At 46.3% G+C, this 11,064-nt stretch overlaps 2 protein-coding genes across 2 annotated transcripts in view; one reads left to right on the top strand and one right to left on the bottom strand.

The window, feature by feature from the left end:
- UPRT (uracil phosphoribosyltransferase homolog) overlaps positions 1-2,072 on the top strand; it is a 15,662-nt gene extending 13,590 nt beyond the window's left edge. The window contains exons 6-8 of the mRNA XM_017737569.1: positions 156-317; positions 865-963; positions 1,677-2,072. Coding sequence (XP_017593058.1) covers positions 156-317; positions 865-963; positions 1,677-1,783 — 368 coding nt within the window. The 3' untranslated portion in view covers positions 1,784-2,072. The remainder of the gene's footprint in view (positions 1-155; positions 318-864; positions 964-1,676) is intronic.
- Positions 2,073-2,983: 911 nt separating this feature from the next.
- Positions 2,984-11,064, bottom strand: part of ZDHHC15 (zinc finger DHHC-type containing 15) — a 188,560-nt gene continuing 180,479 nt past the window's right edge. The window contains exons 10-11 of the mRNA XM_017737499.1: positions 10,401-10,483; positions 2,984-9,414 (exon numbers count right to left, since the gene is read on the bottom strand). Of these exons, the coding sequence (XP_017592988.1) occupies positions 10,440-10,483 (44 nt within the window). The 3' untranslated portion in view covers positions 2,984-9,414; positions 10,401-10,439. The remainder of the gene's footprint in view (positions 9,415-10,400; positions 10,484-11,064) is intronic.

Below are 11,064 nucleotides of genomic sequence, written 5' to 3'. Positions count from 1 at the left end.
GGAAAGAGCTTCAAGTGTTTTAGTGCTTACAAGCGTTCACCTGCACGGGGGTGGGCCTGTCCCTTTGGGACTGTCCCTTCCACTGCAGCCCCTCGCCCCTGAGCCCTTTGTCAGTGTGTCACCACCTGGTGCTGTGTTTGTGCTGCTCCTTGGAGGGGAGGCGATGGAACAGGGCCTGCGGGACTGCTGCAGATCCATCCGCATCGGGAAAATCCTGATCCAGAGCGACGAGGAGACCCAGCGAGCCAAAGTGTACTACGCCAAGTTCCCCCCAGACATCTACAGGAGGAAAGTGCTGCTCATGTACCCAATCCTGAGTGAGTGTCTGCCACCAGCACGGACAGCCAGCCTCCTCTGAACGCCGAGTGCCCGCATTGAAAGGAAAATTTCCACATTTCAGGGGCTTTGATTGGGTTTTCTGCTTGGTTTAGGTGACAGAGGAGGGAATTTATCAGGCTGTGCCAGGACACACATTACTCAGCTGCACCAGTGTGAATGCAGAGCAAATCCTTTGGGCATGGCTGCATTTGGGAGAAAGGCCCAGATTAAGACTGGATATAAATAGAATTATATGAATTTTACCATGGGAAAAGACTCAAACTATGTTTTCTTAGTCTGAGACATTTCTAGATTAATATTAAAAGGAGTTTGTTGGGATGAGGTTACTTTTCCAGTCCAAGTTCTGCCATTAGGAGAACAACATTTTCTACACGGAGTACATGCAGAGGTGATGCCTTTCCAGTAGGAAAGGACTGAATCACCAATCAGTCACACCAAAGTTACCACGGGTATTCTTGGACAGCTTAGGACAATTCATCAACCAGGGGACAAGCCCCTAAACCCTCTCCCTCTTTGCCCTCTCAGGTACTGGGAACACGGTCATTGAGGCTGTCAAAGTGCTTGTGGAACATGGGGTCCAGCCCAGCGTCATCATCCTGCTCAGCCTCTTCTCCACACCTCACGGTGAGTGTGAGGGGCACAGGAGTGAGCACAGGAGTGTCTGGTGGGGACAGTGACATCAGTCACACATAGCACAGGCAAGGCAGAGCAGGTTTGGGGTTTTTTGGCTGAATTGTAAAACTGAGCAAACAGCGCCATGTTTGGTGTGGGCAGTGAGGAGGGGACTGAATGGCAAAACTGCAAATGGGAGAGAATTCCTAAAAGCAGGAGTTTGCAGCACTGCCAGGTCCATGGCTCACAGAGCAATGCCAGGCCAGGTGCTGTTCTGGACCGTGGAATGTGGGGGTTGGTCCAGCACCAGAACAACCAGGAGTGGGAGCTGAATGGAGCAACAGAACAGGCCTGGCTGCAGGTTAAAGGTAAAAGGGGATCTAAATGGGGAACATCTGCTTCTCTGGAGGAGGAAAGAGGATCTTGTGTGTTGTATTAGAAAGTGGCCATGGCAGAAATCGCTATCAGAAAGCTCAGCTGAACTGCAGAGCAGCCTGTAACCACTTGATTTGGAGTATGTGTGTATGGGAAAGGAAAATCCAAAGAAAACCTGAAAAAGCAATCCCGTAAAGTCAGGAAGTTTTACTCATAGATGGTTAGCAAAGGCAGGAACAGGAACTGGAGACAGAAGCACAGAGCCTGGCTTACCTTTGGAATGCTGCTGATCACAATTTGACATGGGCTGAAGCACTGTAATCATTATTGCCTTTGCTGTCTCTTCAAAGGTGCCAAATCCATCATCCAGGAATTCCCAGAAATCACCATTTTAACTACAGAAGTGCATCCTGTTGCACCAACACACTTTGGACAGAAGTATTTTGGGACAGACTGACACTCTTGGAACAACTGGATATGACTCTATGGCATTACAAGAGGTTTTTTCTACGTTTTATTACTTTTGAGTTGGTCGAGGGCATGTTTAAAAACATTTTTGGCCAACTAACTTAGGTTAGTGCTGGCCTGAACAGGGATCAGGTACAGTGACAGAGCACTCTGGCTACACAGTCAAGCATCTCCATGTTGGGGCTCTATAATTACCACACTCTGCTTTAACTTATTTATTCTTCTCCAGCCTGTCCATGGCCGCCTGCAAGAGCAAAATAAACCCAACTAAACCCCAAGGGAGTGTCCTTCATTTCTGGGGTCACTTGGCATCACTCCATCTACAGCCACTCCCAGTGCTTCCAAATCTAGGGGTGCCCTTGGATCTCAATGTCCTCCTGAGCAGCCAGAGGGCATTTTGGTCTTGAGCTGGTGGCCAAGAACCAATGATACAACTCTTGGAATTTTGCTCTGCAAACATTATTCTCAAATAGTGAAACACCCCTGGTTGTCTTGCTCAAGGGTCCTGAATCAAGAAGATTCCTGTTGCAGCACAGGTGCAGACTGGGTGGGAATTGGGGGTGGGAGCAGCCCTGCCTGTGGAAATTCTATACATACAGAACTTGGGAGTTCTAAGAGACAAAACTTGTGGCTGGATCAGTCTCACCAACTCTTTTAATGAGAGGAAAACTGCAGCAAAAAGCTGAACTTGATTTCTAGTGCTGTTCACAGAGCACCAGGGCCAGGAGAGAAGTGTGGCCCTCAGGGCTCAGCAGCCTTTCCAAAGCCTCAAGGCACTCACTGTATGGGTCCCATTAAACATCAATCTGCAGCCAAATCCCTTCCTGCTTTGGCTTTAAATCCCCTGGCACCAAGTACACCATATCCAGCTGGCCAGTACCTCCCCTTACTGTAACTTTGGGAAAATCCATAAATACAATATAGACCATTATTATTTTAAAATATATCCGTATTTTACAATTGCAGGATTAAGGAATGTTCTCTCAAGTCCCTTCTTACCTCTCATCAGGTGAGTGGAGTGCTGAGATCTGGGCTGCCCCCACCAATGCCAGCATTTAGTGAATCTTTTTGTCACAGATAAAGAACCTTCCCTGTTCCAAGCAGTAATTCCAATTAATTAAAGTTGTGTAACACTTCCAGAAAGGGAATGTTTAACCTGAGCACAGGAAATAACCATTCACAAATCTAATGAATTAGCCAAAAATGGTTTTAATGCAGTCCTTGCCTGCAGTACAGTATAAACCATAATAAAAAAACAACAAAGCAGAACATACAGGATATTCAGCTGTAGAAACCATACAAACACTTGGAAAATGCCAGTGAAACTGCACAGAGCATCAGCATAGTCAGAACACTGGTCCGACAGTAAAAACAAGTATCCAAAGCTTTTGTAAAAACCGATTTGATATCAAAAGTCTCAATGCCAGCAGCAGCAGCATTAAACTCCTGAACACAATACCCCAAAGGTGGGCAGCAATCCCTGTGTGACATTCCTTGGAAAATAATCACTTCCTATTGAATTGGGGGTGAGGGATGTGTGTTAAGCCACCCAGCTGAGTGGCTGCACAGAGCAGTGCTGGCTGGAGCAACTGGCAGCCCCAGGCCACACTGGGTTCCTAAAAAGCAGCTGGATGCAGTTACAAACCACTCCAGTGGGATTGCTGCTGTTTCCCAATTCCGTCAGCTCCATCGGGATGCAATGGGAGCACTGATCCCGGCCCAGAGGGAGCTCCCAAAGGGAGCCCTCTGACCCACAGCAGCCCCTGCAGTGGGTGTTCTGCTCCAGCCCCAGTTTCCTGCCAGGAAAAGCTCCAGCACGTGAAACCCCCTGGCTTTTCTGGGAGGAAGTTAAACCCTCCTCCTGACATTGACGACACCACAGCTCTGCCATTCTCTGATCCTGAGATTTAGGTCACTTCTATCTTTGAGGGACCCACTTGCACCACAAAGAGCATTTTCAGATGAGGACCAGCCATCTGAGCAGGCAGATTATAAATTTATAAAATAACAAGAGCTTTTCTACTTCCTATGTTCCTAACCCAAAGCTCCCTGCTCCAACAATGGATGTGGAATCACTCTGGGGTAGCTCTGTTTCGTCAGGCAGTGACTACAGCAGGAAGCTCCTCCATAGTGTAGTTAATTCCAAAGAAGGATGGAGCTAAATCAGAACAGTGGAACAAGAGGTTCCAGCTCCTCACAGCAGCTCTTAGTTACAACCTTGTCCCTCCTTCCTCCCAGGGAAGGTCACCTGCACCAGCCCAGCAGTTCCTTACATCAGCAGCATTCCAGATGCTGAGGGAGTTCTCTCCTGGACACATCGTGGAGGCTCCCGGATCCTTCAGAAAAGACAGGGGAGGGGAATAATACACCAACATTTTCAAGAATCCTTTGGGCTTCTGTTTCTTTTACAGAGGGAGGTGCTGAGATGGGCAGCACACACCTTCCCCAGGTTAGAAAGGAGAGGGGGGGGCCAATTTCATTGGGTTCCAGGCTTCCCGTGGGATTTAGTCCAAGGCTTAATTCAAGGAAGTGCTTCAGGAAGTACTGGAACAGCAGGGAAGCCTTCAGGTCAGATACCTGTGTGTTCCATGGGCTGTTTGACACCAGCACTGGATGCAAGCAGGCACTGCTTTTCAAGCACAGCTGGAATAAGAAGCAGAGATGATCCCTTTGTCCTTTCTGTTGGATTTCTTTTTTTGGTTGTGGATTTTTTCCCCTCTCCTTAATATAACTTCATTTTTTTTTTTTAAGAGTGGCTGTTACCCACTAAAGTTTTACAAATGCTGCTGTAAATCCTAAAATCTCATACAGAAAAAAGTAGTATTTGAAAGAGCATGCAGGCATGAGCAACTTACAGGCTTGTATTTAAAATGTAAACTTACATTTTATTTCACAAGGTTTACATCCCAAATGGAAGCTGGAGAATGAAGAAATGAGGCTTTTAGGAAAGAGAAAATGCAGGAAGTGGGATCCTGCTCTAAAAGCAAGGCCAGCTGGCCCTGATTATGGGAACCACAAACCAATACCTGACAAACAGCGAGATTAATTACAAATAAAATACGTGGCACAGCTGCATAAAATGACACCTACTCACCTTCACAGTATCCAAAAAACCAGCACAAGCAGCTCAAAGCTGAAAATATTTAACTGTATGTTCAGGAAGAAGAGGGAAGACTCAAAGTGGGATGGAAAAAGGACAAGAGACTAAAACCCTGCAGCAGTGGGTGTGAGCTCAGTGTTTGTGACCAGGGTAGGGTATGCAGCACTAGGCAGGAAGAGCCCATGGCAGAGCCAGTGCAGGGTCTGACAGACCAGGCTGGGAATGAAAACAGCCCCTCTGCCATGCAAATGCCTTCACTGATCTGTTCAGAACGAGTTTAGGTTTGCAAGTGTTCTGGAACAAAGCAGAAGCTGATAGAATTGGAAAAAATATCAATAAAATTGAGGTATTTTCAAGTACTATGGATCCATTTCAAAAATCTGTACCACAGGAGTCACTGAAATGAAAGTGTGACCCTTTTGAGTTAATTAATTCTGGCTTAATACACAAGGTCAGCAGTGCCTCCTTCACCTGCTAATTAAACCCTTCCACGAGTGCACCAACTCTGCACAGAGTAACTGCTCAGCACACAGTCACTGCTCTGTAGGATGCAGGGGCCCTGAGAACAGCTCAGCACATCACTCTTCATAGCTAAATTCAGGGAAAAAATAGTAATTTTTAGATTTTTTCCCCTTGACATTTTACATTCATATCACATTACAGACTTTATGCATCAAGTTGTGCTTTCAGTCCAGACCAGCATATAGAGCTACAGAGCTGCAGCTGGCGTGGATTTTGCTGAATCCCATTCCTGTTTATCCCAGGAAGCAAACATTCATTGCATAGTGCGATTAGGAAGCTTCCTGATTCTCACCAGTCACTCACCAGTGACTGCACCCCACACACACTGGGTGCAGCCTCCTCAGACATACAGTACTGCTCCCTGCCTAAAGGAAAACAAGATTATCCTACTCTGAAAACTGTTCCAACTCAGCAAGAGAAACCTGGCAGTGCAGCGAGGGTTGCACAAGCCCTGGTTCCTTGGCCAGGACTGGACTTAGGACTCCTAATTCCACACAGAGGAACATCAATATGATGTTCTGTCTGGGTTTTTGTACCTGAATGTAAGTGGGAGAGAAGGGGGAGAGATGAGGGGGTGGCTGTTAGTGGTCAGTTATTTTAGAGGATGAATGCAGGAGTAGAGCAATAACACTGGAGGCATCACAGTAAAGTCCAACAAAAGTGTTCCCTCCTTTCCAGTGGTGACATCACTTGGGAAGGTTGCTCCTAGCTGAGAAAGCTTAGTGTAGATCCAGTGCTAAGCAGAGAAAACAGCCCCTGGATGGGGTCAAGACAGTTCCCTTGCTGCCTCCACACTGCTCCAGGCTGGAGTTCAAGACCTTCACAACCCCCCCCAGTCACACAACTGACATCAGCATCGGAACCGAGACTCAAACCTTAACGATTCTCCAGGTTCTTTGACTGTAACTGCATTTACAGCACACACCCAGACACTGGCAGTGAACACCACATGGTGCCAATCCCAGTGGGAACACTTTGGCTGCTCCTGGCACACGGAGGGCTCAGAGTGTACCTGGAATGCTGGGACAGCAGCACTGGCAGTGTGAGATACACACAGGATGAACTGGAATCACTGGCCAGCTCCCAGAGCTGCAGTATCCTTGGTGATGGTGGGATGAGTGCCACTCCTGAAATGTTGGGATGGAGGGTGCAGGTAGGGGAGAGGTTTGATACAACAGCCCTTACGGTCAGTGCTGATGGCGGAGAGCCTCTGGATGAGGATCAGGGCATGGAAAACAAAGGAGGTGCTGCAGTGGGTTGTACCCCTGAAAGAGCCATGTGCAGGTTAAAAAAAACTACCACGCACTGGGCTGAATATTCTCTCTTTTGTCACCTGCAGCAGTGACCACAGCAGCCTGAGAAACTTCTGTTTTCCAGTGCATTTACTCAGCATAAACAGGACAAAGGCCGGGGTAACATAAGGATATCACCTTACGTGAGCAGAAGGGAACAAAATGGAGCTGCTCACTCAGACAAGTGGGTTTTTCCCATTTCGTTCTGCCTCATTTTACACAACGTTTGGGTTTGTTTCACATTTCATGAAGCTTTCCAGCATTTGATGTATGGATATTGATGGGAAGTGGCTCTGAAGTGATAAAACTTTGTATTGTTTCTACCTGGACAAGAGTTTGTTAAAACCACAGGAGGCTGAGCTGCATTGAAGGAAAGGAAAGAGTTGACCATAACTAATTGCAAGGAAAGTGACTGAATAAAAGTTACTTGGAAACATTTAAAACTGTTTCTCAATCTCAGCTGGGTACCTGTGCTATCATAAAGGTATCTGGCTTGGTATCAGAAGACAAAACTGATTTTCTGTACTCCCTAATGAGCAGTGCAGCAGCAGGAGCAGGCAGGGGAGCTCCTGCACAGCTCATGGGCAGCTCTGCTGCTGCTGCCTTGCACAGGAGTAACTCAAATAATGGCAGGGCTGTAACCAGAACCAAACCCAGGAAGGGCACAAGAACCTGCTCAGAAAACTCCTGTAAATCCACACAGCTCTGGAAAAATACACTTCAGCTAACAGAATGAAACAGAAAGTCACCAAATCATCTTCCTGGTTTTATATACAAGGAATTTAAAGTTTTTAAAGGCACAAATAGCACCTCTGTAGGTGCTAAATTCCCGTTGTGTTTAGCTGCCATCATCCTCTCAAGCTCCCCCTCTGGAGCACATTTTGCAAGGAATGAGGTGATTAATTCAGCTGCCACCTTTCATCACACACAGCACAAGGCCCAACACCAGATTTACATTAGAAATGCAGCTTTAGATTGACAGGAAAAACACTTCCAGCACTCAGCAGCCATTTGGTGACAGAGCCACTCAACAGATGGGGCTCAGGTGGCTGAAGCAGGATTTTCAGTGTTCAGGGCCACCCTGAGGAGAGACACAAACCCACACAAACCTGGGCCAGCCCGCCTTGGCCCCTTCACAACCAAATTCAGCAGTGAGGCGTTGCAGAGAGGTCAGCACTGCCTGCTCCACACAAACTGCAGAGGCTGAGAGACAAAATTCCTGCCCACAGGGCACAGATCTACCAGGAGTTAAACACCTACTCTTAGGGAAGGAATCTCTGCAACGCTCTCCTGTCTCACAGATTCCCCGTGGCAGCAGCAGCAGAGGAACAGGGGAAAAAGGAGTTTGGCCTGTACAAAGCCCTCATCACCAAACTCACTCATCAGGTCCTTTCTCCTGACACGCACAGCTGCTCCTGTAGTCACTGTCAACACCAGTGGGCTGATAAACAAACACAAAAATGGGATAGAAAATGGTACTAAATGATCTTAGAGGCAGTACACCAATACTTTTAGCATGCACCTAATTCAAACAAGAATGATGGACTGGGCTGAATCATGCAGATTAAATAAAAGGACTCAGGTCTAGAAAAATGTCCCTAATCCAGCCAGCCAAATCTCAGTTCCACTCCCCAGAACAAAACCAGGAATACACCTCTTTGACTGTAAATGCAGCAAAACGCAGAAACAAATCTGATCACCTCTTAGTGCAGAAAGCCCTGAAACCAGTCAGTGCACTGAGCTGGGAAGAAGTCTGAACAAATTCAATATATCATTGTGTCTTCAGCATTTTGGGGTTCACCCCACCCCTGTGGGGTGTAAACTCCAAACACAACTGGTGGAGTTCCAGTGCACATTTCGAATTCTCATCTTCCTTTCTGACTCCATGAACACACAAAGTTCCATCAAACACTGATCCAGGAATGAGTGGGTATTTTAGCCCTAGGAATTAATGCAAACTGGACTGTCTGAAGTTCCCTTTTGCATTTTAGGTACCTGCAAGTAGGATTGGGCAAAGAGCATGATAATCCAAACTCTGAGACAATAACACCCTCCTAAAAAAAGTTTTTTAAAAAAATCTATGGCCACAATATTCTTGAATCTTGATACTGGCAATGTGAGTATTTTATTTTCCTTCACAGCTGCACATGTACATGTGCATGTTCAGCACTTTTGCTTTCAACACTCTTACATTCAACTACCAATTTAGTGCCAGATTTAACTGGGTCTGTCTTGCATTGAGCTGAACTGACTCAGAATTTGAACACAGAAAATACCACTTGTCAGAGAAGGTTGGAGAATCAGCCTCAAAATAAATAACCATTCCCAAGAATATTATGGCTTGGAAGAATTTCAAGAACTCAAGTCCCTGATGTTTGCAAAATGAAAAGGCCTTTGGAAGTGCACTAGCATCAACATTTTTACCCATTTTGAATAAAAAATATATAGTATTTATAAAATAAAGAGAGCAGGCCAAAGAAGATTGGCCAGAATCACTCTGTAAAATTGTTCTGTTAACTCTGTAACTTAAACTTATAAAGCCTTGGGACATCTGGACAGCAGGATTTCTGGAGAAGCACTCTAGAATGCAGATTCCCATCAGACAATACTTCAGGATGTTTTCTCATCTTGAAGATCCACCTGTTTTCTGCCCCTCGAAACTGAAGTGCTTGCCAAGAGAAGGGATGTTGGCTCCTGAGAGGGAAGCTGAAATTTAAAGAAATAAAAAAGTGCAACTATAGCACTGCTGTGATGAGCGATCAAGGGCTGATCTGGGCTTTGGGAGTGGTTCTAAAGCCACGAAGAATGACTTGCCTGGCCTGGTGGAATGCAGGATGCAGCCCTCACCACTGACAGAAAAACACTCTGGGGAACAAAATGGGCTCCTACAACGTGCCAGAAGCCCATTGACAGCAGTGTGGAGGGGCCCTGTCTGCCAGGGGAGCCAGGCATGGATTGCAGTGCTCTGCCACACCACAGTTACTGACTGCCTTGGAACAGAGAGGGGCAAATTCCATCTGACAATTCCACCTCCTGCAAGTGGGACAGCAGAGGATGCTCCTGGAATCTCGGTCAGTTACATTCCCCTGGGAAAACAGGACACTGTGTCCTCCTCACTGCCTGCAGTTCCTGTGGCACGACGTGTCCCCTGTTCTCCAAGTCAGAACAGGTGGCAGAGCAGGGAATGTTCTGGAAGCAGCACCTGCCCCAGCCAGCATCAGCTGTTGTGGGACCCACCTTTTCCAGGGGGAGAGAAAGCCTGGAGAAGAGAGTGACAGCTGATGTGGCATTACAAGGCACTTCCTTGTATTCATTCCCAGCTGCAGCTTGGCTGCTCTCAGCTTCAGTTTAAGACTGCACCTGCACCGTCCCACACCTCCCGTGGATCCCTGCACAGATTTCCCTTCTTGTCACTGCACAAGTCAGTGCAGCAGTCGTTCCTGCCATGTTTTCCAGAGGAGCTGCAGGGTTTGTGTCCTCCCCTCCACACAGAGCTGGTGGCTCTGGTGTGACCTGTGCCAGCAGCAGCTGAGGGCCACTGAGAGCCTCTGCTTCCTTTTAGGGCCCCTTGAACAAGGGATTTTTGGGCAAGCTGGAGAAATATTGTTCTGCTAAAGCCCAAACCTGTCCAAAACCACCCCCACTCCCTGCAGAGCAGTGGTTTTGAGGCAAGTAGAGAAAGAAGCACTGACCTTTCTGATCCAGCTTTACACCACTGTGTTTTCACACTGCTATGTCTCCCTTTCTATGGCAAGGGATGAGGCTTCACCAGAACCTGCCCAATGAAAAACAAAGCAGTTAGAGGTAAATAAATTTGGTTTTCTCACTGAGAATATATTTTTGACTAAGCATGGGACTGCATTTTTAAGGATCATTACAAACAAAAATAGACAACCACTTGAGAGAGAACGGAGCAGCTGTTTTTAAACTGAGATTACTCTATTATTGGCTTTATTTATTTCATAACAAAGTCACAAGCTTTAAAGCCACAAAGACAAATAAAGGTCTTGCAGTTTTAATGGAATATTTCAGGTCTTTCTGGTTTGACATTTTTACTGATTTACTTCTATTGTGTAAGAGAGAATCTGAATATTTCAGCTGAAAGGACCCACAGGGATCATCCAATTCAACTGCCTGGAAATGTCAGTTATTTTATAGGCACTATGAACTGAGAGACTTCATATAAGCTCCAGACCATTACCTGGGGTCTGATCTAGCCAAAAATCACCTCACTGTCAGTGTTTTCATATGGAAGAATTAATTATTTCTTCAGAGAATTTAAAGTTCATAAAAATTGGAAGAAGCTCTAACTCATTCTTAAGTTATTTTAAGCATCATTAAAAATTCACAGGAATG

The sequence above is a fragment of the Corvus brachyrhynchos genome, unplaced genomic scaffold (genome assembly GCF_000691975.1).
Source record: "Corvus brachyrhynchos isolate BGI_N302 unplaced genomic scaffold, ASM69197v1 scaffold346, whole genome shotgun sequence".
Classification (NCBI taxonomy): Eukaryota; Metazoa; Chordata; class Aves; order Passeriformes; family Corvidae; genus Corvus; species Corvus brachyrhynchos.
This window is presented reverse-complemented; position numbering and strand designations above follow the sequence as displayed.